General features: G+C 39.4%; 4 protein-coding genes and 1 long non-coding RNA gene across 9 annotated transcripts in view; 3 read left to right on the top strand and 2 right to left on the bottom strand.

The window, feature by feature from the left end:
* Positions 1-3,169, top strand: LOC121895963 (cytosolic sulfotransferase 3-like). The gene is made up of 7 exons (XM_042409537.1): positions 1-139; positions 248-376; positions 947-1,071; positions 2,170-2,296; positions 2,395-2,492; positions 2,629-2,803; positions 2,901-3,169. Exons 1-7 carry the CDS (start codon positions 1-3, stop codon positions 3,011-3,013), a joined length of 906 nt encoding a protein of 301 aa, XP_042265471.1. The 3' UTR covers positions 3,014-3,169.
* A 4,798-nt stretch (positions 3,170-7,967) lies between these two features.
* On the bottom strand, positions 7,968-8,989 carry LOC121895068. The gene is made up of 4 exons (XR_006095667.1): positions 8,905-8,989; positions 8,747-8,828; positions 8,505-8,666; positions 7,968-8,054 (listed from the first exon to the last, which is right to left on the bottom strand). It is a non-coding gene; the product is annotated as an uncharacterized LOC121895068 (long non-coding RNA).
* Positions 8,529-16,515, top strand: LOC121895066 (cytosolic sulfotransferase 2-like). Of its 2 annotated transcripts, XM_042407897.1 has the most exons (10): positions 8,558-8,615; positions 9,435-9,457; positions 9,665-9,790; positions 10,285-10,423; positions 10,563-10,691; positions 13,879-13,979; positions 14,075-14,201; positions 14,291-14,388; positions 15,055-15,229; positions 15,333-16,515. In XM_042407897.1, exons 4-10 carry the CDS (start codon positions 10,285-10,287, stop codon positions 15,443-15,445), a joined length of 882 nt encoding a protein of 293 aa, XP_042263831.1. In that variant the 5' UTR covers positions 8,558-8,615; positions 9,435-9,457; positions 9,665-9,790; the 3' UTR covers positions 15,446-16,515. The 2 variants fall into 2 exon arrangements, with proteins under 2 accessions (XP_042263830.1, XP_042263831.1); XM_042407896.1 differs by lacking the exon at positions 9,435-9,457 and having other exon boundaries at positions 8,529-8,615.
* LOC121895067 (cytosolic sulfotransferase 3-like) lies at positions 8,538-19,608 on the top strand. Its single transcript, XM_042407898.1, has 8 exons — positions 8,538-8,615; positions 18,075-18,213; positions 18,359-18,487; positions 18,564-18,664; positions 18,749-18,875; positions 18,965-19,062; positions 19,136-19,310; positions 19,409-19,608. Exons 2-8 carry the CDS (start codon positions 18,075-18,077, stop codon positions 19,519-19,521), a joined length of 882 nt encoding a protein of 293 aa, XP_042263832.1. The 5' UTR covers positions 8,538-8,615; the 3' UTR covers positions 19,522-19,608.
* The window catches only part of LOC121895063 (proline-rich transmembrane protein 3), a 16,381-nt gene continuing 10,415 nt past the window's right edge, over positions 19,602-25,567 (bottom strand). For all 4 annotated transcript variants that reach the window (XM_042407890.1, XM_042407889.1, XM_042407892.1 and 1 more), the window contains exon 4: positions 19,602-23,953. In XM_042407890.1, coding sequence (XP_042263824.1) covers positions 21,933-23,953 — 2,021 coding nt within the window. In that variant the 3' untranslated portion in view covers positions 19,602-21,932. The remainder of the gene's footprint in view (positions 23,954-25,567) is intronic.

The following is a 25,567-nucleotide window of genomic DNA, read 5'->3' as shown; positions in this document are numbered from 1 at the left end:
ATGGATTTATCTTCTCGACCGGAGCTGTTCGATTTCCACGGAGTGTCAATGACCCACTATTTAACAGACAACTGGGAGAACATTCAAAAGTTTCAGGCCAGGCCAGATGATATACTTATTACATCATACCCCAAAGCAGGTCTGTCCATCAACATGAACAGCATGTGTAACTGCTCTTTAACAGATGTGTATATGGAGGTGAGTCGTTTGGATCGTGACAATCTTTTTTATTCTGTCTGTCTTTTAGGACACACATGGCTCTCCTACATCCTTGACCTGCTGTACTTTGGTAAAACATCTCCAGAGCGTCAGACATCCATCCCTATCTATCTAAGAGTGCCTCACTTAGAGATCATCGTGCCTTCTCTGCAGCCAGGTTTAGCAAACAATCTCATACTCATCATATTTCATGTCACAAACTTGTGGCCACTTGTGGTGGCCATGGTGGAAATTTTTCACCCTTTGCTTCAGTCTGTAAACTAAAAATGCACATTAAATTTTGTTTCATTGTGTTTTATTGTAAAGGTTGTGTGTCAGTGATGCATTTATCTTCATCGCATCAGAAATGTTCACAAGCCTTTTATCATTGTAGGCAGCAGATAAGCATAAAAATTGCAAAGAGGCAGTAGCAATTTCACTTTATTTCATGAGTTGACATTTCGGCACAAGCTTGTCTTCTGTAGCACTTAAACTCTGAAGTGCAGGTCTGAAGAAGGCACGCTTGTAGTGAAACATCAGTTCATGGAATAAAGTCTGTGCTGCATAAAGTCAAAGTGCTCCTGCCTCTTTTTATGCTTGTCCACTGCCAAGACATCTTGTGCAGTCGAGCACACCTCCCTTCTGTAGCTATGCAAAAGCATTTTATCATGTTTTTATTCAGGCACTGTACTTACTACACTGAAGGAATCACTGTGATGTAAACTGTTTTAATAATTTCCAGGATCAGGGTCTTCTCCACAGATCTTCAAGGGAACAGAATTGGCCGACAAGCTCCACACTTCTCCTCGACTTATCAAAACTCATCTTCCTGTCCAGTTTATGCCAAAGTCCTTTTGGGAGCAAAACTGCAAGGTACATTCCCTGTGTGTTATTTCCATTGTCTCAAGATCACAAAAAGGTGAGATAGGGGAGGATACTTATATGGTGCAATCTAAGGGAATATACTGTTCTCTATCATGTCGAGATTATCTCATTGATTAACTTTGACTGGAATGCGTTTTGGAGTGGCCTGGAGCTGGAGAGATAGTCTCTTCAGACCCTGGATTATACAGACATGGCCGAAATGATTGGTACCCTTGCATTTTATTAAAATAATGCACCATTCACCCTTAACAGTGTTGAAATGAAAATATATCTTATTATCAATACATGTGTATGTTTGGTTTGCAGTGGAACAAAATATAAAAAGTTGTGAAAATAACAGAATTCATGCTTATTCTACAAAGACATTCTACAGTAGCCTGGACAAAATGATTGTTACCCCTTAGAAGTTATAAGAAATAATTGATTTGTAGTGATACTTTAAGCAGACTATTGTGTTTTAATTAGTATCACACACAGAAGGACAGAGGGACCTTGAACAGAGGGATTGTTCAAATGGTTGATAAAGAACCAAGGAAAACTTCAATACAGATCCAAGCTGATTTTTTTTTTTTTTAAAAAAGGTGGAAGGGTACCAATTTTTTCAGCCATATCTGTATATGTAATCTTCTGTCTAGTCTTGCCTGTTAATTTATTGCAGCAGTTTGCAGCAATTAATTTGGCAGATAGGAGCTTCTTCAGGACCTTTATCCATGGATTCGGACCAGAGGAAACAAACTATAGGTTTGAAAATGCACAGTCACATAGTGTTAAACGGCACACCTGACCAAAAGTGTATCAAATCATGACATCTAATGGAAGAAATTGAAATTTATGTGAGAAAGAATATTGTCACTATTGTATTTTTTCATAATCCTGTTATGTAACTGATCCATTAACAGTCATTTGAGGTGAATGTTGTCCTCTGGAAACCAAAAGACCTTTGGTGACACTGAATAACCTCTGGTTGTGAAACAATGTCCCAGGTGTCAGCAGCACATATAACAACTTTACACAAAAGAATAAAAATGCCTTTTAAGTATCAACAGTTTAGTCTTTAAACCAAATTGTGTTTTTGTTGTTGTGTAGATAGTCTACGTGGCCCGCAATGCAAAGGACAGCGTGGTGTCTTATTTCCACCTTGAACGCATGACCAAAATCCATCCAGATCCTGGAGACTGGAGCAGTTACCTCCAGAGATTTATGGAGGGAAAGAGTATGTATTAAATACAGTGACAGAGTTGTTTGCATTGGAGATGCACATATTTCTTCCACACTCTGCAAGTGCTTTTATATATTCTTTTACTTTTTCAGTGGTATTTGGATCCTGGTATGACCACGTGAACGGCTGGTGGAAGAAGAAACAGACTTATCCAAACCTCCATTACATCTTCTATGAAGATCTTATTGAGGTAATTTATTTATTTTTGCAAGATGTCTTTACTTGTATTTGTGTGATTTAGAAGTCTCTTCTTGTTCACATGACTTTTCCAAAGTTCTGCTAGCTTTTAATAATATGATGATAACATTTGACCGTTGCATTTCCAGGATACTGGACGGGAAATAGACAAACTCTCCTGCTTTCTTGGTTTGTCTCCTTCAGCCGAGGAGAAGGAAAGAATTAGAGGGGAAGTGCAGTTTGATAATATGAAAAAGAATAACATGGTCAATCATTCAACATATAGAGGGATGGATTTCAAAATATCTTCCTTCATAAGAAAAGGTACATTGAATAATGTTATACAGTATATGTGACCAGGAAAAAAACCAGATATCCACCTTCAGCTAAAATAACTGACTGAATCTTTGTGGTTCTGCAGGAAAAGTTGGTGACTGGAAGAACCACTTCACTGTGGCCCAGAATGAAGAGTTTGATGAAGACTACATGAAAAAGATGAAGGATCCCACACTTCAGTTCCACACTAAAATTTGAACAGGACTGCGGTATATGTGAAGATCATTTAATGGATACTGTGTGGCAAATTTATGTTAAAATTAAGTTACTGTCGCTTCTAGTGTGACAGCCGAGGTATGGAGTGTGTACCCAACTTGTTGCTCATGTTATGTCATTAAACCAGTAGACTACAATAAAGTGCAAAGCAGATCAAGCAACTAATCGTGTCTAAAACAGTGGTTCCAAAACATTTTTAGACCACTGTGCCTATTCTCAATCCCTGAGAAATATGTATGTATATTAAATAATTGTAGCTATGTCTTTGTCTGGTTTGCTATGTTGGAAATGTATACTGTGTTTGTGTAAAAAAATCCTGAAAAAAAAGTACTGATGTTTGTTTTCTTTACACTTAATTTGGTAGATAATGTTGAATTTGCATCTGTCCTTTACTGCCTTGTCTTTGATTAATGTTCAATGATTGCATGATTTTAGGAAAATATTAATGGTAAAAAAAAAAAAAACAACAAACAGAAATGGGATTTTGAAGTGTGAGGGGGACATGTCTCCACTATCCCCAGTGGAAACTATGCCCTTGTATGCAGGTATAATCTTAGTTTAGAGTGTTAGCATGCTAACATTTGTAATTAGCACTACACACAAAGTACAGCTGGGGCTGTCTGATGTGATTATTTTGCAGGTATTTGGTCATAAACCAAAGTGTTTTGACCTGATTATGATGCTAGATGAAGAGCTAGGGGATCGTCAAAGTGACTACAATTCATCCTGAGGGAGGACATGAATGTGTGTACCAAATTTCATGACAATCCATCCAATAGTTGTTGAGACATTTCACTTAAAACTACAAATGTGAACATGTTGGTGGTGCTAAAAGAAAGGTTTTGGGATAATCATCATCAGCTTGTCCTGTAACAGCCACAAATCAATGGAACACCCTGCCTGACGATGTAAAGAACTGCAGCTCAGTCAGCACTTTCAAAACCAGCTTAAAAAATCTTTTAACCCTTCAACATCCACCCTTTTTATAGAATTTTCACCTATTTGGCACACCCAAATGGAAAAGCTTATAACAGAAGAACTGTAAGGCCAAGATGCATGTATTAGGCTTCATTTGACAAGTGACATCTTCTAGTTTCTGGAAATGTGAAACAAACAAAACTACATCAGTTCAAATAAGGCAAAAAAGTATTTCTGTTCCTCGTTTATAATGAGTCATATTTGAATAACAACAATTAGGACATGCTTTATGCCAGAACCATGCAAATCACTACATACCTTCTACATCTTGTCAACCTGTATAAAATTCCAGACCTCTAGGCCTAACCTTATGAGAGCTAGGGAGTTTTTAGTTTGTGGTGTCACTGGTGTCCCCGAACCTCTCCAGTTATCTCCAATTGGCCAAATTGTGCCAATTGATTTTAGTCATTACTGTGTGATGCTACCATTTACAAATGGCTTAAGCGGGTTGCCCGCAACCTGGTGGATGTTAAGAGGTTAAACGCTGCTCAGCTCGGCATTTACTGATTTTGATATTCTATCTTACGGTCTTCATGACTTGCTTTTATTTATTTTATTTGAATCCACCATGAAGATCTTCACGACTCTCACGGATGCGGCCCCCACTCTTAAAGAGATGGGGATTCGTCTTAAGTTGGATGATCATGACAATCTCCAGAAGGAACTGTTGCACAATCCTCTGGTTACAGCATTGACATCAAATAGAGCAGGTCTGTCAACAATGATGAATGCAGACTTGCAGATTTTTGTTCAAGGTGAAAAATTAATAGCAAACAACTTTGAGATGTAAGTACACTGACAAGTAACTGTTAAATGCGTTATAAACCAGGCTCATATGTTTGCTTGCTTTGGTCTTATTGTAACAAGGAGTTAAATTTGGCTGGTTCATACAAATGAAAAAAAAAACAGTAGGGGTTTTCCCTTCAGAGGACAAAAGGCTAAGATAATTTAATATAATTTTGTCTTATTTCACTTTAGTGTACAGGCAACTCTCATTACAGCAACTTTGCTGTCAGAGAGTTGCGGTAGCACTACGTGTGTCTCCCCAGAAAGATTGTAGTCACAACTCTCTGTCTCTACAGAAACTGGTTCATAGGATGTTCATTCAATCAGTTGGGTATTTGGAAGTCAGTTCTCATTTCTTCTTATGTATAAGTTATTTTTTTCCATCATGTTTGATGCTTGCTTCTATGATTCTAACAGACGTGCAGTCGTATGTTGTGTCTCAGATACTTTACAGGTGCATTGTGTTGAAATTGAGGTTTGGGTTGAGAACAAAATTGAAGGACAATATTAACACTTTTGCCATACATACTTGAACAATTGATTGATCACTTGAGCGTCACTGGCAATTGAGCCAGTAACACTGAGTGACCATGCCCCTGTCATATTTATAAAGAAGAAAGAAAGGTAAAGGAAATTTCTTCAGATACTGGAGACTAAACATCTCGTTACTGACCAATACAGCAGTATTGCAAGATTTAAAACAGAACCTAAAAGAAGACTTTGAGACAAATGATAATGGGGAGGTAACACAAAACAGTCATAGGGGAAAAACAATCCAGATTGCATCAAGACTAAAAAAAAATATGATTGGAAGAGCAAATGAAGCTATAAAATAAAATAAAACAATTAGAAAGAGATGACATGATGACATGTAACCAAGGATGCTTTGCGATTTTCACACCTCAGCAGGGAACAGTCAACATACAGTCTCTCATTGGCGGAGAGGCTCCTGCACAGCAGAGTTGTTTGTTGCTATTGTTTCTTGTTGTGCGAGTTGACGGACCGCCGAGTCCATTTTTCCTGCTTACTCTTAGGAGTATTTTAAGTTTGCTGCCTGTTTAGTTGTGTTCACAACGCTAAACTGTTTTGTGTTTGTCCCGCTCGGGACTACTGCTGTGTTTGTGCCACCATGAGTGAGAAAGTAAGTTGCTTTGTCGATCAGAAACCAGACAACGTGCGTCACAGAAAAGTGGCTGATTGAAGGAGTCAGAGCTCGAATTCACCCTTCTTTGTTCACCCTTGAATGTTGATATCTCTCAGATATTAACATTCTAGGTTAACTCCTTTTATGAGACTACCTTGTTTGGTTATTGGTCCCGGTTTCCGGGTGGTGCCCTGTATTTGTTAATTCATATTAATAATTCTATTAATTGTTATAATTAGTTAATTATCTTTGATAATTGATAATTATTGCAAATAATCAACTGTGTTCCTCACAGATCCAACAGTTGGTGCCCGAATTATTAAGGTTAACAATATCTTATTTTCATAATTCTTAATTATCTATGATAATTATGAATTATTGCTAATAAACGCAAACACACTACTGCCCATCCCAACATAACCAAGGGTTCAGATACCTAGGAATCGTCATAACTTCTGACACATCAGTTATTCAAGGCCAACTATTGGAAACTGATGGATGAAATAAAAACTGACCTTACAAGAGGGGAAGTCCTCCCCCTATCCCTTATTGGGTGAGTGGAAATAACATGAATGAACATATTGCTAAGGCTGCTCTTTATGTTCCAATCTCTCCCTTTAGATGTCTCAATTTCTAAACATTCAAAACAATTAACAAATGGCTATCTAAATTCTTGTGGAAAAACAAAAGACCGAAAATTAAATTGAAAAGAATGCTATGCTCAAAAGAAAATGAAGGCCTAGATTTACCTAACCTGAAAAATATTAATGGGCAGCCCAGCTTAGCTCAATGGTGGTATGGATATCCCAAGATAACGATACCATATTGGTTGGGATGGAACAGAGTGATTGCCCAAAAATGTCCTTAGACACAATCCATTTATGAATCAACATACCTAGAGTAACTAAAATTACCAACCAATGGGTAAGAACCACTTTAAAAATACGGTCAAATGTGAGAAAAGCAGTTAAGACTCCCCATGTCAACATATAGAGCAATGAAGATTGCATATAACATCGACTTTCTTCCATCCAAATTAGAAGCAGGGTTTAAAAAAAAAAAAAAAAAGGGAAGAAAAAGGTTTATCATGTTGGGTCAGTTATTTGAAGGAGGAGACCTGATCTCCTTTGAACAGCTTCAGCATAAATTTAACCTTCCAGCCCATGACTTTTTTAGATACCTACAGGTGTGTTACTTACAGAAACACAAAGAATGGGGAAAAACTATGTACTTCACCATCCAATATAAAACATGTATTTATGTTAACAATTAAAGAGAATATTAAAAAGAAGATTTCACACAAACGATATCACAAGAAGAAACCAATGGATTACAGTTTGGGTATCAAGGAAAAATAGGAATTGGAGATGAACACCATAATTTCAGATGTAAGCTGGGAATTATCATGCAGATCAGGACATAAAACAACAAATAGTCCCATTTGGAAGGAATTCCAATGGAAAGTTAAGAGATTTTTCTGGATCCCTCATCATATCAATTTGTTGGCACCTCAGATCAGTACTGGAGGGGCTGAGGCCTGGTAGGAGACCATACACATATTTTAGGAGTGTCCAAAATTAGGATATTAGCAAAACATACAAAATGAAATTAAAAAAATGTAGATATAGAGCTGCCCTTAGAGCCATCTTACTTTTTTATTAAGAATATTACCAGAACATGTAGAAGTCAACAATCAGACATGTTTATGTGGCGATATAACGAGGGGGAGGACTAGCGAGCGAGGAGTCATTAGAACACTTTACAACTACGCCACCTAGGGAATTTCACCCTAGGAATAATCAAGGTGGTGAAATGACCCACAAAGCACGGAGGTTTGTTTGCTAAATAGACAGACAGGACATGGTTCCAGTTAAAATATATTTATTTATTATAACAATTAAAACTGTACAAAAAAAAAAAGTGGGAACCTGATCGGTGCTGAGGCTTACCAGTACGGGGACGTGAGTCGGGAGTGAGAGGAATCCAGGGAAAACAAAATCACCCCGATCAGATGTGAAAAACTAAAAAACAAAAAAAGGGGGTGCACAGCACACACACTCAAAAGGGGAAACCACCACAAGGACACCAGGGACCACCACCGGTAGCTCTCAGCAACTGAAAAGGGAGACAACAAATTAGAAACAAAAGAAACCTAAACCCAAATAAACAAAACTAAACAATAAAAATACTGTTGGCAGCTAAGTAAATGGACACAACAAAACCCTAAGCTGCCAAAACATTAAACTAAGGAAAAAAGAAGTTAATTCTAATCTAACCAAAGTAGAATGAAACCAAAAATAAGCTAGCAAAGAAAAGCATTATAAAATGAAACAAGGTAAATCCAAAAACACATGAAACAATACAAAAAAAAAAAAAAAAAAACATGGCCAAATTCCACTTAATTAAACAATGGATGTACACAACTTATCACAATTACATAAAACTACTAATGCAAAATAAACCACAAACCATAGCAAACTGAATAGGAAATCAAAAGAAGATAACCCAACCCAAAGTTGATCAAATTAAATTAACCCCACAATTGGGACCCAGGCCGACACACACCCGCTCCCGAGAGCAGATCGACGAGCTGTTGCAGCCACGACAGCGGCTGGAAAGGACAGCAGGCCGCACAGACCCAGGACAGCCGCACCGTGCAGCACCACACCAGAACAGGTAGAGCAGATGGAGCCTGGGGCTATGGTTAGCCGTGATGGCTAACCGTACCTATAGTAAACAGAGCCCTGTTAACACAGGCAGGCTAAAAAAGTAGAGGCTTGAGGAGACAGAGCATGTGGCATACATACCGTCCGACAAGCGATCTGTTAACGAGCGTTAACGATGCATCAAACACCGGGTTCTGACAGACCGGGGGAGTCAGCAAAAAGTCTGCAATGATGAAATTCGTGAAGCGCCAACCAAACAGTCTACACCAACGCAAACGGTGTAGCCAACACACATTTACCTGCAACCGGTGAGCTACCGTCAGACGGAAGCGCGGGAGCCGGAAGTGGGCGTGCCATCCAAAGAGTGAGAGGCAGAAAGATGGACACCTCTCCCCTTTATAGATTAGCCTCCCTCTTGATTGGGCCAGGGGAACCAATGGAACGGCCGCAATCACCCATGCTGGGAAAATATCTATTATTTAATTTATGACACAATTTCAATACTTATACCAATCATTATGGTTTATTGGCTTACATAACCTTTTAGCTTAGGTTGTACAGATTTTAGGGATATGAAGCATTTAAGCAAAGTACAATAAGCAAAAATACCAATGTAGGCACTGGTGGACCATTTCTATTGCAGAGGTCAAAGGGTTAACCTGCAGTAATAGATTTTATCTGTGATCTGATAAGCAGTGGTTCACATATTTGACCAGTCAGTCACACTCTAGGTTGCTACGTACATGCCCACATGCGTTTCAGGAAGTTGTCTAACATGTCATTGTGACTATTACACAACAAACTGACTTCTTCATTGTGAATGATCCAGACACAAGCACTGTTTTCGTCAGGGTGAGTGGATTTCTTTGACCTTGAATATTCACTAAAGCAACATGGTATAGCTTTAAATATGTATGTTTCAAATGTGCGGCAGTGAACAGTTATTTGGTAGATTATTAGAGTAATGATATTTTTTGGACTTCATGCTCTTAAAATGATAGATCCTAGATGGCAAACATTGAATCAAACCACTTGAGGTCCTCTCTCTGTTTATGACAGGATTAATGAGTGAAATGTGGAGACACACACCTCACTCACGACCTGGAGAATATTTGAGTTGTTGAGGAGTGAACCAGAAAGAGGGGTTGCAACAGTGAATCAGCACATTTTTCGCTTAAAGAAAAGGTAAAGTAAAGGTTAAATGGATTCATGAATTTATTTTAACTTTTTTTTTTAAATTGCCTTTTAACAAATTAGTGTAAGCAGCAGGTTAATGTTGTTCTTTTGTGTATTTGGGTATTTTATTTGCTGTGGGTGGGGAACAGTCAGCATTAGCTGAATAGGAAATGATGTAATTTTTGAGTTTCCCTCTATTAGTAAAGCACCATGAATGTTTTTACTACAGGTGTGGTCAGCTGCATTGTCATTTTTTCTCTTAAATGCAATTAACACAAAAAAATAATTTACTGTTGTTAATTTTTAGTCTCTAACCAGTATTCTACTTGCAAATACCAGTTCCAAATTGACAAGTACTCTAGACTGGACTAGATGATAACTGACTAATTTGTTTTGGTAATAAAATAAAATAAAATAAAATCCAGACAAATATTGTGTCAGTCCTGGCAGCGCAGCCATTATATCATATTGATATTTGAATTTAATATGAATCATTCTCACAGATGGAGCTGCCACCTCGGCCTACACTGTTTGACTTCCATGGAGTCTCCATGACCAAATACTTCACTGACAACTGGGACAACATACAGAACTTTAAAGCGAGACCAGATGATATTCTCATAGCTACTTACCCTAAAGCAGGTGGGGCTTTGAGTATGAGGTTATGGAACTTGTAGTCATTCTTTTAAATCTATTATTTTATGTTGATACACAACTTGTGTTGATATATTTTCCATGTTTAGACCACTGAACAGCTTGTATTCATATGTTTTAATCCCAGGAACCACATGGGTCTCTTACATCCTGGATCTGCTGTATTTTGGGCAGATGTGTCCAGAGCATCAGGCGTCTAGTCCTATTCATCAGAGAGTGCCATTCCTGGAGATCAGCGTACCTGGTCTACAATCAGGTTGAGTCATGTGGTCATAGTCACATTTACATATATTTATATTACAGTGCAAACGTCAGTTGCTATAATTGCTTCATTATAATTGTTATTTTGACAGTGAGTGCTCTATTTTTTGCAATCACTGTACAAAGTCCTGAAACAGCATTCTCTTAGGCTCATTCAGTTATCCATCAGATCAAATTTGTTTGCATGAATGCACTCAGTTATGCGTGTCATATGGTGAAAGGGCTGCTGCTAAAATAAAACCTGCCTTGGTGGCTTTCTGATGGCATTTTACAAACTAAGGAGCTTATGACTCTGCTGTAGCCACGATTATTAATGGGATACTTGGCACTGACTCCACCATTTTTTCCCCTGGTAGCCTCTTAACATCCACCCTTTTTTTTAGAATTTTTGCCTATTTGGCATACCTAAATGGAAAAGCTTATGACAGAAGAACTGTGAGGCCATGTATTAGGCTTCATTTGAAAGGTAACATGTTCTAGTTTCTGGAAATGTGCTTGTTTAGCATGTGGCTAAAACACAATCAAAACTACATCAGTTTAAATATGGCTCAAAAAAGAGGTCCTTGTCCTTGAGTCATATTTGAATAACAATAACGAGGACATGCTCTATGCCAGAACTATGCAAATCACCACATATGTGGATACCTGTATAAAATTTCAGACCTCTAGACCTAACCTTATCAGAGCGAGGGTGTTTTTAGTTTGTGATGTCACCGGTGTCCCCAAACCTCTCCAAAACATCTCTAAGTGTAATTTTTATTATGCCAATTGCTTTTATTCATTACTACGTGATGCTAAGCCACTTACAACTGGCTTAAGTGGATTTTTTTCCTTATCAAATCGAGGGTCTAAGGATAGAGGGTGTTTTATGCTGTAGAGATTGTAAAGCAACGCTGAGGCAAATTTATGATTTGTTATAATGGGGCTATATAAAAAAATTGACTAGACTTGACTTGACTGTCAGACATGTAAATTGACATCTGTTCCATTTTTTCTGCTAGTGGACCTGACTGACTCACGTCAATAGTAACAGTCAGTCAGGTTTGTATGTAGCAAGTTTGATTGATTGTTTGTTTTTTTAGATCCCCATTAGTTGCTGTATCACATGATAACATGACATAACCACACACAACAAGAAATATAGAACCTACTGTACATAACATACATAACACTTAGAAACACAGACAAGCTCTGATCAAATAAAAACCAGCGTGTGTTTGGTAAGCACTAAAGCCCATCAATACCCTAATGCATCAATGCTATCATAAGACTTTACATTTGAACCTATTCATGAATATACACACCATACATGAACTAGCATGCATGATACTCATTAGTGATCTGTCTCAGGAGTCAATGCCATTCATTAATGGCACAATAAATTACTGTAAATTGGATTGAGTTTGTTCTTGTTTTAAATAAAATATAAAATATCCGGCTACTGCATGTCTTAAAGAAACATGATGTAGTATCAATATTGAAGGTTAAATTTTTATACAAAATATATTGAGTTTTTGTATTATGATATTTCTGATACAGTAAAAACTAGCACAGTAGATAATATGACCTTTTCTCAGCAAGGAGTGGAGTCGTGCAACGCTACCCACTCAGTCAACAGTCCCTTTAAAGTTAATGTGCACCTGAGGTCTTACCAGCCCTATAACAAGTGACCTTTTTGTCCTGAACATTGTGACTTTGTATTCATGTGTATTCAGTAGTTATATCTTTTTTTTATCTTGATTTCACCCATGCAAATATGTAGTTGTCTCACTTTTTTGTGCTTGATAATTATAGGCTACTTAAAGAGGACATACTATACTTTTTGTGATTTTTTTTAAAATCTCCTTATGATGTTGGACATCTATAACCCCTCTCCTGTATGTGGTCATGTGTGAATGGGATCAGGGATCAATATTCAGGGAAATCTGTACCACCAATTTCCCACCTCAAGACTCAGAAACATTTCAGGGAAAATGCTGGTGCGGCTGTGCTGTGAATGAATGCAGTAGCACTGCAGGGACAAGTACATAAAAAGTTATGTCTGTCTGACGAGAGATGCTTTCACATGGAGCGAGCAAACCAATCATAAGACTCTGATGATGACGTATTTGAATCCGTGACTTGTTTACAGTTGCCTTGCCAATGTTTTCGTGGGTGATTTGATAACTAACAAGCAATACAAGTTCTTTTGTACAATACAAGCTCCTTTTTTCAAAAATGGCTGAAAACTGGACACGCCTTGCCCCATCTTCTTCTTCTGTTGAGTTTTATGATAATTGGCATCCATAAGTGTTGCATGACTGTCATCTGCTGCACTGTCCCTTGGCCCATCTATTCCAGCATTGCCATGGTATGTGTGTATGTATCTGAATGTAGCTGCATGTGTGAATAGTGAAAATCACTAGTGGTGCCTGAAAGGTTATCCCAGATCTATGTGTGAAAGAGACTTCTGTTAAACACGGTCAAAGGTTCAAAACTTTGAGGTGGACATATGTAAAAATGCTCCCTGCAAGTCAAAAGCCCAGGTTTCAGCGCGCTCTGATCACTCTTTTTTGCAAAGTTACCTCTACTTCCTCGTTGTGATGACATCAGATCATTAGCGAATGCCCACAAATGGCACAAATGTTCTGTAGCCTTTGTTGCTAATGTTGTTGCTCAGGTTTGGTGTTTTCAGGTTTTCAGGTGTTTCATGGATAGTTTGCCTTGTTGACTCACATATTTTGGATCGACTTTCAGCTTGAACATGTACAGATGTATTTGAGAAGTTTCCATTTTGAGTAAAGAACCAGAAAAAGAAGTGAAATCCTACTACTGCTGTTTGTTTACGTAGCCTCCCAAGCTGCTGGAAGTCTGTCGAGGGGCTGTTTCAGACAGAGGCTGAACTGAGGGGCTGCATAAAGAGCCAGTATAGGATAAATAAGTAGTTTTTTGAACTGTATATCATGCATATTTATACAGGTAGAATTCCAGAATATAAATATAGACCTGGAAATGTGCATGGTATGTTCCTTCTAACAATGTTTTTATCACCAGCTTTTCAGTGTGTAAATTCATTTAGCCAAATGAAATATCTCAGAAGCACTTCACAACTGTGTTGGCTATAAGTCATGTTGTTCTCTGGTATTAAACAACTCTTATCTACGCATGTGATCAGCCACTGAATTATCCTTCTCTTCATAAAGGAAAAGACTTGGCAGACCAGCTCCCCACCACACCTCGTCTCATTAAAACTCATCTACCAGTCCAGTTTGTGCCAAAGTCCTTCTGGGAGCAGAACAACAAGGTACAAGCCATGCAGCCTGTAAATACGTGATTCACAAACACCTCACTTGATTCTGATTCAGATAGCTTTAAATTTTGTTTTTTTCTCTTGTGTAGATAGTCTATGTGGCCCGTAATGCCAAGGACTGTGCAGTGTCCTATTACCACTTTGGCCGCATGAACAGTCTCCAGCCAGAACCAGGAGACTGGAGCACATTTCTACAGGATTTCATGGAGGGAAAGAGTGAGTTTAATAGTAGTTGTAGTGTAAACGAGGCTTAATTTTCCACTCATTTTCGATATGTTCCTTAATGTGTTTTTCTGTGGCTTTAGTGGTGTTTGGACCGTGGTATGACCATGTGAACAACTGGTGGGAGAAGAAACAGACTCACACAAAACTTCATTATATGTTCTATGAAGATCTGATTGAGGTGAGCTGTGAAAAGTTGTTTCGACCATGTTAAATCAATTGTGACCTCAATAACCACCTATCTTTGTTCAGTGGTGGCATTTATATTGGAAAATGTTTCATATTTTAGGAAATACTCTTATTTGCTTTCTTGCCATGAGTTAGATTAATAAATATGACTCTAAAGCCAAGAGACAGTTAAGTCAGCTTAGCATTAAGAATGGGAGCAGGGGAAAACAGCTAGCCTGGCTCCTTCCTGTAGTCACTACGAATCACTACACCGCACCAAGAAAGAGCTGGGCTAATAATCCCCCATAATACCATGGGTTGTTTTTACATTTTAGTTTTTGTACGAATTTAAATAAAAAGATGTGCTGATTACTGAGCTACTGTTTCTAGTCTTTATGCTAAGCTAAGCTAACCGTCTCCTGACCCCAGCTTCATATACACTGCACAGACATGAGAGTGGTATCGATCTTCTCATCTAACGCTCAGCTAATTAGCGTATTTTTCAACACGTCAGACTTCTTTTAACATATAGATGTTTAGTACGTTGTATAGAAAAGTGTTGTACAGAGATGTGTCAAGAATAATATAACATTTCAAGTTGTTGGTCAGAAAGACAATCACGATGCATCCTTGATTTCTGCATCACAAGACTAACGCTGAGATTCTTTAATGCGTGCAGGACTCTGGACGAGAGATAGACAGACTCTGTTCCTTCCTTGGTTTGTCTCCCTCAGCTGAGGAGAAGGAAAGAGTCATGACTGGAGTGAAGTTTGACACCATGAAAGAAAACAAAATGAACAACTATTCCACTGTTGAATTTATGAATCACAAGGTGTCTCCTTTCATGAGAAAAGGTACAGAGAAATGTCTACTGAGAGTCCTTGTAAAGATTTTTTTTTTGGCACCAAAATCAGCTTAAATCATTTATTTACTGAATGATTCTCTCTGCTTCTCCAGGGAAAGTTGGTGACTGGAAAAACCATTTCACTGTGGCCCAGAATGAACTGTTTGATGAGGACTACAAGCAGAAAATGAAGAATCCGACACTGCAATTTCGTACTAACGTTTAGTGCAAAAAAGTGCATAATGAAGTCCTGAAATGATAAGCGATTAATAAGATAATAATGTTGATGCCACTGAGTCAGATGTAAAATTTGATTGACAGGAATATTACCTAATCAGTGTGGAGTATTTCTCATTTTAGTAATGCTGACTGATGATAATCAGACTTTTTTTATACATTTGACTGACATTAAATGGGATATTACTATATTTGGGAATTACATTACTGCATTACATGACATTGATTTGAGGAAATCAGTTGGACTAAAGTGTATTTACTTTATTGTTATTTATTATTATTTTTATTTTTATATATCTTCATTGACTGCTCTTTACTGAGGCCATCCAGTAAAAGAGTTCAAATTAGATAAATTTCGCAGCGAGTCCCATCGGGGGCACAAGAGAACTTGGATATCGTCTTCTGTGTTGACTTCATTGCCTCAGTGTTGCAGATCATGTCGACCAGTCAACATAAAAACAGCATTTACAGAAATATCAATAAGTAAATGAATCCTAACACTACCATCAGTAGCAGACTGTGCACAAAGTTAAAATCTAAATAGTAAGAAATAATTATTATTAAGCCTTATTTATTCGGAAAATCTCACTGAGATCAAAATCTTTTTTGCGAGAGAGACTTGAAAACAGGTTAAATATACACAGGATCACAATAAGATAATTTACATCACAATCACAAAAGAATCATCATACACACTCACAGACACACTACTTAAAACAATCACAATCACATTGCAACTAAACACTGGAACTCACTTCCCGTGCACATCAAGGAAATTCTTACACATCACACTTTCACAGGCCGGCTGAAGATGTGGCTCATTGAAATCATTGATCAGTTGTTTTCTGTGATTTATCTTTTTCCATTTTGCTGACTCTTTCTTTCTTGCTCTCATATGTTGTGTTTATAAAAATCTTATCTTTTTGTTTTCTAACATATGTGATTTTAGTTTTAGGATGCCTTTTAATATCTGACCAGGAACAACAGATGAAAATTTTGTCTTTTAGGCTAACTTTGGCTCATTAACATATATATGTATATATATATATATATATACGTTCATCAATAAGCACTGTCCCTGACAAATAAAATAATAAATAAAATGAAGAATATCAGCTAATAGAACTTAAAAGTCCCTCAGAGGAACAAGTGTCTCATTCCAGTACTAAGGTGCATAGTACCAAAAACCAGTCTTCCCCAGTTCAGAGTTTGTATAAGGAACTTTTAAAGCCAACATCTCCTGTGATCTGGTGTCCTGGTTATTAGCTCTGAGCTCGACTAAGGATGTTTAATATCTCTGCAGTTTGGATTCAAGATTCAAGATTCAAGAAGTTTATTATCATGTGCACAGTAGACATGAGCTATTACACCATACAATGAAATTCTTACTTTGCTAGTCCACCCTTCACAAAAAACAAAAAAAGAGTTAAATAAAATTACAATTTTAAATCACAAAGTATATAAGTTACATATAAGTTGAAGTATTGCACAGCATAGTATTGTGCAAAAAAAAGCAGCGATCCTGACTTGACCGAGCAACAGGTCATAAAATACTAAACAGTGTTCATGTCAGGAGGGCGAAGCAAAGACGTCTGCTAACAGTGGGAACCATCATTAACACTGAGTCCCCACTGTTAGTCACACTGAGTAGATAGCAAGGCTATTGTGGTTTCATATCAATTATTTATTGGACATTAATTGAAAATGATATTCATGTGATGTTCATCTTTTATTTATGATATTCATCTGTTTTGTACCCATTTCTCAGATTTTTTATCTAATAAGTGTGTGTGTGGGGGGGGGGGTGCGTGAACTATCTGGCACATCCTGTAACACAAGATGCACAGTGTGTCAGATAAAGAGTTGACTTTGCCCTTTTGACACACACACACACACACCCCGATTTGCAGGTGAGCTTATGCATTTGAGTTTATATATATTACTTATGGCTTGTTTGGGCTTTTAGGATATGTTATGTTTTCTGTTGATAGATTGTGAGTCCAAGTAAAGAAGTTTAATTTGTTGTTATTACATATAGCTAACACTGTGTTATCTCATGTAACTGCCCAGTAAAACATTAACAGACCATGTTTGCATTTTGACTGTTTGTCATTTGTCATCTAACTAACTACAACAAACCATTCACTCACCCTGAAACTTTCTTCAATCATGTAATTTATAATTACATAATATTAAAATCACAGAAACTAACATATTGAGTATTTTTATGAAGCTGTAAGTAATAATCATCAAAAATTGGAGATTCCAAGTGTTCCAACTCATGAGAGGAACACTTGAAGGAATCTCTGAGTGTTTGTGTGTGTTTTGTGCCAAAATATATCACCAGGTGTTAAACAAGCAGAGAGGGAGAATATAAAAAGGAGATGGTGATCAGAGAGACTTGAATCGCTTTGTTCGCAGTTCTTTGTAGGTCTGCTACTCAGGAGAATAAGTAAAGTAGCCTTTTATCTGTCTGGGTGTGCCCATTCCTCTTATCTTATCAAAAAACATGTTGAATATGAACATGTTTAATAAGTGTACTGCTCGTGTTAGATATCAGTCTAACTGCAACTCATTTGGAGAAACTTCTGCCATTGAAAAATCTGCCATTCTCACAGATGGCGCTGCCACCTCGGCCTACGCTGTTTGACTTCCATGGAGTCTCCATGACCAAATACTTCACTGACAACTGGGACAACGTACAGAACTTCAAAGCCAGACCAGATGATATTCTCTTAGCCACTTATCCAAAAGCAGGTGGGGTTTTAACGTATGTCAGTGAGCTTTTTTTTTTTTTTTTTTTACACAATACATTATTGTAACATTTTGTGGCAGTATGTGTTCGCTTTTGTTGATGCATCTGTTTCAACTGCTATAAGACATCTTTCTTTGAATTTCCAAGGAAACACATGGGTGTCCTACGTCCTTGACCTTCTGTACTTCAGCCAGATGTCATCTGAACGTCAGGAGTCAGTCTCTCTCCATGAGAGAGTGCCATTCCTGGAGTTACAAATGCCTGGGTTCCCATCAGGCAAGTTCATTAAAAAGCAGATGCAGTAAGTCAGTGTCATTTTTCATTCTGGTAACATCACACTCTTCTGTATCAGGAGTGGATGAGCTGAATAAGTTAACCACCTCTCCACGCATTATCAAGACACACCTGCCAGTCCAGTTCATTCCAAAGTCTTTCTGGGAGCAGAACTCTAAGGTATATTGCAAATTAATTTTCAACGTAAGCCTGGAGCTCTTCATGCTTGTGCAGCATTTCCCTCTGATTTCTTTCTGGTTGCAGATTATCTACGTGGCCCGCAATGCCAAGGACAGTGCAGTGTCCTACTTCCACTTTGATCGCATGAACAAGGTCCAGCCTGAGCCTGGAGACTGGAGCAGCTTCCTCCAGAGATTCATTGAGGGGAAAAGTAAATTATGAGGAAATAACTCACATTTCTAACACTTATGAATGAGTAAACACATAATACCTCTGATTTGTGTTCCTGTTATCTCACAGTGGTGTTTGGTTCCTGGTACGAACATGTGAGAGTGTGGTGGGAGAAGAAAAAGACCAGTTCTAATATCCTCTACTTGTTCTATGAGGATCTGATTGAGGTGAGCATTGAAATGACTGTCTGTGGGATTGAGACTACACAAGCACAAGATCACGCTTGTTTTCTTTTTGTAGAATACTGAGCAAGAACTGAGTCGGCTGTGCTCGTTTCTGGGACTGTCTCCCTCCGAGGAGCTGAAGAAGCAAGTGATAGAAAAAGTTCTGTTTGACAACATGAAGAAAAACAAGATGGTGAACGGCTCCAATGATGAAGTCTTTGACTTTAAGATATCTCCTTTCATGCGCAAAGGTTAGACATGTTTGCCTTCATGTTTGCATGAGACATAAATACTGTTAAGTAAGAAAGAGAGAAACGACAGCTTTTAAATTTTATTGATGCTTTTACAGGAAAAGTTGGTGACTGGAGGAATCATTTCACTGTTGAACAGAATGAACAATTCGATGAAGACTATGAGAAGAAGATGAAAAACACTGATCTTGAATTTCGCACAGTTTTGTAGTTGATTACACTCATTCTCATCCTTGCCATAATGTGAAATACACAATCAAAAATAATAAACAACATATGATAATAAAGAGATTTCAAAGATTTCTCGTTTTTATTTGAATCCAGACATGAAATGCAGCAAGAAATACAAGAACAAAAGTTCAATGAGCAAAACAAGAATCTAACACTGTATTTCTGCACTGTGACTACAGACTGGAGGGGGCACATTGATTGTATTTTCTATGGCACGTACTGCTTTGTGGAGGGGACAACGCTACGGGTGCTGGAGGTACCACCCTTGTCATGAAGTAGTAGAAGAGGTAACAGCAAGTACAGATTCATTGGAATGTAGACAACAACACGAAGGCCATTGTACTGCAAATACTAAACAATTCAAGCATCTCACATCACTGGGAGGTACTGAAAGTCACCCTGAGGTAACGGGAAAAAACAAGTCGTCGTGTGATACATTGACTGGCTCACATCATGTTTATCCACTTAACTGAAATGTATCATTCAGTATTTCATGACAGCAGACCAAGATAACATCACAGTAATAATTTATAAATAAAGGATAGCTCATGTTGGAACAAAACTTTTCAAATATAAGACTCAGGAAGGGAAGCACTGGGCTATTTTCAGGGTCACCTAACAGTTTCAAGTTGACTAGACTAAATATGATTCCACTTGAAATGTTTTTTCTGTTTTTTAGCACTACCTTCGTCATCATTTAAGGACAGGAAAAATAAAGAAATCTAAGTCCTGCAGACCTTGGCCGTTAGTTACACATTTTGCAAAACCTGCATCAATATTACAATCCTGAGCATAGCCCAGAAAGACCTTGACATTAACCTCTGTAGTCAAGCATCAACCGTCACAGCTCTGCATGTCCTCACAATCTGATGTCAAAATAACAAACTGTCTGCACAGTTCAAGCAATACCACTTTAGATTGTCTTTCACAGTAACAACTATGATTATGTTTCGAATACACCTTTATTCATGAACATCAAAAATAACATTATTTACATTGTTGCTTATACATAATTTTTTAATAAGATATTTTCCTCTTGAGTAGTAAAATACTTCAGTCTAGTGCTCAGGCGTACAGTTAAGTGCTCTGTTATTGAGTTAGGTCGAGTATAAGAGTTCTGAGGTTCATGCCAAGCCAGTCTTGTGTGGTGCAGCCCTGCAAAGCTGTGTAGCATTTAATAGTTCGAATTGATTCAATGCAACTTATAGGATCGTGAGTATATTCAATATTCTTCTTCAAATCCGGTAAAAATGCAGTCAGAGGCTTTAATTGTACATTATTATTGATTGCAAAAGCGTAGTCCTACAGCAAAGTAACAGGTTGAAATGCATTAATCTCACAGATGAATGCTTGAATTTCATTTTGACGTCTCCCAATTGCAGCCGCAATGTAAGCATACTGTCTGCGTGTCACCTCTATGCCCGCTGTGTCACTGGCTGTTGTTTACTACCTGCCTCTTTATGTAATCAGCTTCACATTAACATAGAAGGCAGACTGGACAACAACAGCAGCAGCATATTAAGAGCTTAGAAGTAGTAATCCCTAACTGAGTCACTATGATACTGGTAAGACGCTATAGAGAGTTAACCCAAATAATGGGTTTATAGAACCATAAAAAGAGCACGGAACCAACCGAAGTTATGTATGGCACATCTTTACATCACAAAGTAAACTGAAATATGAAAGACAGCAAATAAGCTCTATGAAAGCAATGAAATTCACTATTGTTGATATGCAGACATTTTTTTTTCACAGAAACAATACGGATGGGACCTACAGAGCCACATCTCTCTTTTACCCATCAAACTTATCCAAACTATTAAGTACTGTTCCTTGACAGGGAGATGATTTAAACCTATTTCATACAGTATGAGAAGCTGAAAGTCATCACAAATCTTAAGCCAATAACAAGCAGGGACCTGCTGAAGAGCCATTCTTAGGACTTGCTGTAATGTAAGTATGTCCCAGTGCGTTTTATGTTATATCAGTGTTATACAAGTGTTTGTGTGTTTCAGAGAGAAACAGGACAAGACAGGGAGGAAGGTGATGTGTGTCAGAGAATGAGATGGAGAGTGTGTTGTATTGTTGATCTGTGCGAAATCTCCAAGTTTTACTCCCAGAGTAAAAGGTACACTATACCTGTTCCATAAACACAAGTTGTTGAACCCTTAAGTGAAAGGCAACTAGGTGATATCCTTGAAAGTTCATCACCCAGAGACACTTTTGTATATTTTCCCTCTTCTAAAAATAATTCATTTTAGGCAGTTGAAAGGTCAAATTTTCCCAATGTCTGTTGAAGTTGTGCTTTTTTGCACAAGTCTTAGTTAGGAACAGTATTTGTTGAATGGGAGTTTGATGTGTGGTCATTGGTCCTCATGTCTAAGGTTTGGTTTATAAGTCAATAATTTCACTGCTAACGCTGGCAGAGTCGTCATGTCGGTTGACCTCCAGGTAACTCCGTGACCCGACTGGCCTCCCAGCCCTCCCCCGCACACTTTCTGAGTCTGGGGTGATGAATGGCCGCGTGTCTTCCACTCCATCCTCCCCCAGATGCCCCGTTGATGTTCTGGAGGGACGCAGTGACACGGGGCAGGACACTGATGAGGGGACACTTCCTACCCCGTTCCCAGCCCACCTGTGACCCTGATGGGAGGGTGTGGGGGGAGCAGTCACCTGCCTGCTGGGCACACTGCTGAGAATGCTGCCCCCTAGTGGCATCGAAGACTCAGTCGGAGCCTCGCTGCTTTCAGAAAGCTGAGGATCACTGTTCCTGCGAAGCCAAGGCCCCTGGCTGACCCCTGAACCTGGGGAGGGCGATTGTGAGATGTGGTTCAAAGGATGAAACAGGCTGCCTACTCCAAGCAAGTGTTCCCTGTGCAGAGCCTCGTCAATGCTGCGGGTCAGGTCAATGGGAGAAGGGGGCCGTAGATCAAACTCATACAGAGACAGGGAAGTGTCCCTATCCTGATCCAGACTGCCACTCACTGAACGCTGTGGAGGCCGACCCAGTGTCTGCAGTCTGAGCAGGGAGCCTGTGGAGCCATCAGATATGCCTCGTTCTGCAGAGTGGCCCCTGTGGTTGCGTCCCCGGTTGCTGTCTTTGATGCAGCGTGGCTGAGCAGTAGCCTGCTCGTGGTTCTGGTTCCTGATGAGACTCTTACTGATGTCAGCTCCAGGACGCTCCTGGCCTGCCCAGTTGTTAGGCACCTCCCCTGGTCCTCCTCCTCCTACTCCTCCAACCCCATTGCTATCAGACTTTCTACAGGGCTTCCCCCTCAGGCTCTGGACTATCTTGGACCAGCAGGTGTGTCTATGAGAGGAGCCTACAGATTGGCCAGGGGATGGCAGGTCTCCTGCTGCTCTGCCATCTCCTGCTTCCCCCTCCTCCCTTCCCCGGCAACTTTGAGGCCTCCAGAACACCCAGGAACCCAGGAGTAGGAGGGAGAACCCCCAGGCCAGTTCCAGGAGCCGGGCCCAGAAGTGAACCAGCCACCATCCCCAGTTAAAGCGCGTCCAGTCCCCTAGCAGTCCATAGAGCCATAAGGTTGCATGGACATGGAGCCCACAGCACAGTGCCCCCAGAACAGCACACACTGCCAGCACTCTCCCTAGGATCACCCCCATCCTCCTGCTCCCTGTCCAAGTCTTCCTCCTGGCTTCTTCGGGGACTCCAGGTTGGGGAATGAGAGGGCAGCGTATACGTGGAAAGATATAACAGAGGAATCCCAGACAGAGACCCAGGCCCCAGCACAGGGACATCACCTGCAAGGTGACGGGCACCACAGGGGACAGGGCTGGGGAAAGCAGATCAGCCGCCAGCAGCAGAGTACACTGCAACACAGCCAACACAGCCACGAGCGGAGGACGCTCCAAAGTTGAAGGTAACACACTTACGCCTGCCACCCTCAACGCCAGCAGTGCCATGGCAGCCTGTGTCCACACCAGCATGTGTAGAGGCAAGTTGTAGATGGCCGTAACTGCGGGGCGAGGGAGGAATTTACGTGTCCCATAGGGGTCAATTAGAAAGAGAACTGCCCTAAGGCCACCAGCCACAAATAAGAGAGCATTGGCGAGCGCAAGAGCCCCCCGATGAGGACAGTTCGCACCAGGTGACAGGGTGAGGCCAAGAGCAGCTCCAGCAAATAGGAGGAGGAAGAGGCTAGCTGACCCGTAGACATGCAGCTCCCAGGCGAAAGCCAGTGTCCTGCTCAGGTCACCCCAGTAGAGAAGTGTGCCATTAGGGGTGGGATTGGCAGTGGGAGAGGGAGCTGGATTAGAGGTGGAGTGGGGAGCTTGGTGAGGATGTCCCAGGAGAACAGAGCGGTTCTTCTGACCAATACCAGCCTGATACGTGGGGCCAAACCTGCTTTTGGTGACAGGTACAATACCGGTAGTAAGGAAGGAAGAGGTCCCTGGAAAAAGAAAAGCAGAGTTTTAAAATTTTAAAACATTTGAAGCCAAAATGAAAAAAGAAATTTCCTTCCTAAGTGCCCTTTAACTGAAAGGCAGAGCAACCATATAAAGGCACATGAAATGCTATTTTATAGCCACTAGAGGGGTGTAGCTCACCATCAAAGTCCTGAGCTAGAACCATCCGGCCCTCTCAGTTGTTCATAGTAACTTAATCAGCTCTGCAAAGACACATTGTCCCAGGGCTATATATGATTTCTAAATACAACAAAATGCCTAAACAAGTTAGCCAACTTGTACATTCACATTAACGTCTATTTTTATAATCTTAAATTTGCATCAGTTCCTTTTCTCTCTCCTCCCTGTGAGCATCATGCTAGTGTTTTGCCACCCATCAGCTCTACAATTGAATCACAAAACTTGGCCTAGTATGGAAATAACTTCCCTAAGCTAAAGACAAAAACCAAAGTGTCCCTTTGTGCAAGAACACAAGTACAGATTACACATCATGTATAAGTACTCAAACAGAGCTGCACGTGTAATCCAATAACAAGACACAATACCTCAGCTTAATACTAGCATACAGAGAAGGAAGAAGGTGTTTACAAATTCAAGCCAAAGTGTAATTCTGGGTATTGTTAGTCACCTTTGCATTGAATTAGTCAAGGTGGTGAAAATGCTTTAGAGAAAGTTTTTTGTGTAATAAACTTGAAATGTCAATAGTGATAAACAAGAATCTCAGTATGATTTCAGTGTCATGTCACCTGATAATCCACATTGCATTCATAAACACATGAGACATATGCTGAGCAACACTCCCTTGGATAACTGAGTGGTAATTGTGTGGCTTAATTAGATTAGATTATATAATTAATGAGAACATCTATGTTGCATAACATCATACAGTGTCACAATACATCCATGAACTGGAAAAACTCTATCTTCAGATTTGCAGTATTATACAAGACATAACCGCATCATGGGACAAGACAACACCTTGACAAAATAGCATCTCACTATTTCATTTTCTTATTCACACACACAGGCTACTCATGTTTGTTTAAGGTACAGGAAACACCCCACAAAATTACAATCATATGTCCATTCATCACTGAGTACTTTGTGAGCTATTTGACTGTCAAGATAACATACTAGAGCCATTAAATTAATCATTAAATTACTTGAACAATACTACTACTATTACTATTTTACAGGAAGGTCTTTGTGACTTATGGGAAACTAAGACACAGTTGTAGCCAACAGGTATGCGTCTAGAGTTATTTTTAAGGAATTGTTACACACACCTACAGATTTAACTTGATGGATGGTGGAACAACATGATCAGTGGTAAAACACTCAAACCATCAGCCTCTTGGAGGACTTTAAGCCTGTCCTCACCCTGTAGAAGACGCCCATAAAGCTGACACACCGACTAATGACTCACTCCAACATGTGTGGCACTTCCTGGCTTTCTCCTTCACTGTGTCCCTCCTTTTACTCAAACACACACACATTTCACTCTCACCCTCACATACATGAGGCAAGCAGTGCACACAGATCACAGACACACTTCTTTATTTATATAAAGGTATGTTTTACTTCCTTCCCTCAATTTT

This window comes from Thunnus maccoyii, chromosome 4 (genome assembly GCF_910596095.1).
Source record: "Thunnus maccoyii chromosome 4, fThuMac1.1, whole genome shotgun sequence".
In the NCBI taxonomy this organism is placed as follows: Eukaryota; Metazoa; Chordata; class Actinopteri; order Scombriformes; family Scombridae; genus Thunnus; species Thunnus maccoyii.
This window is presented reverse-complemented; position numbering and strand designations above follow the sequence as displayed.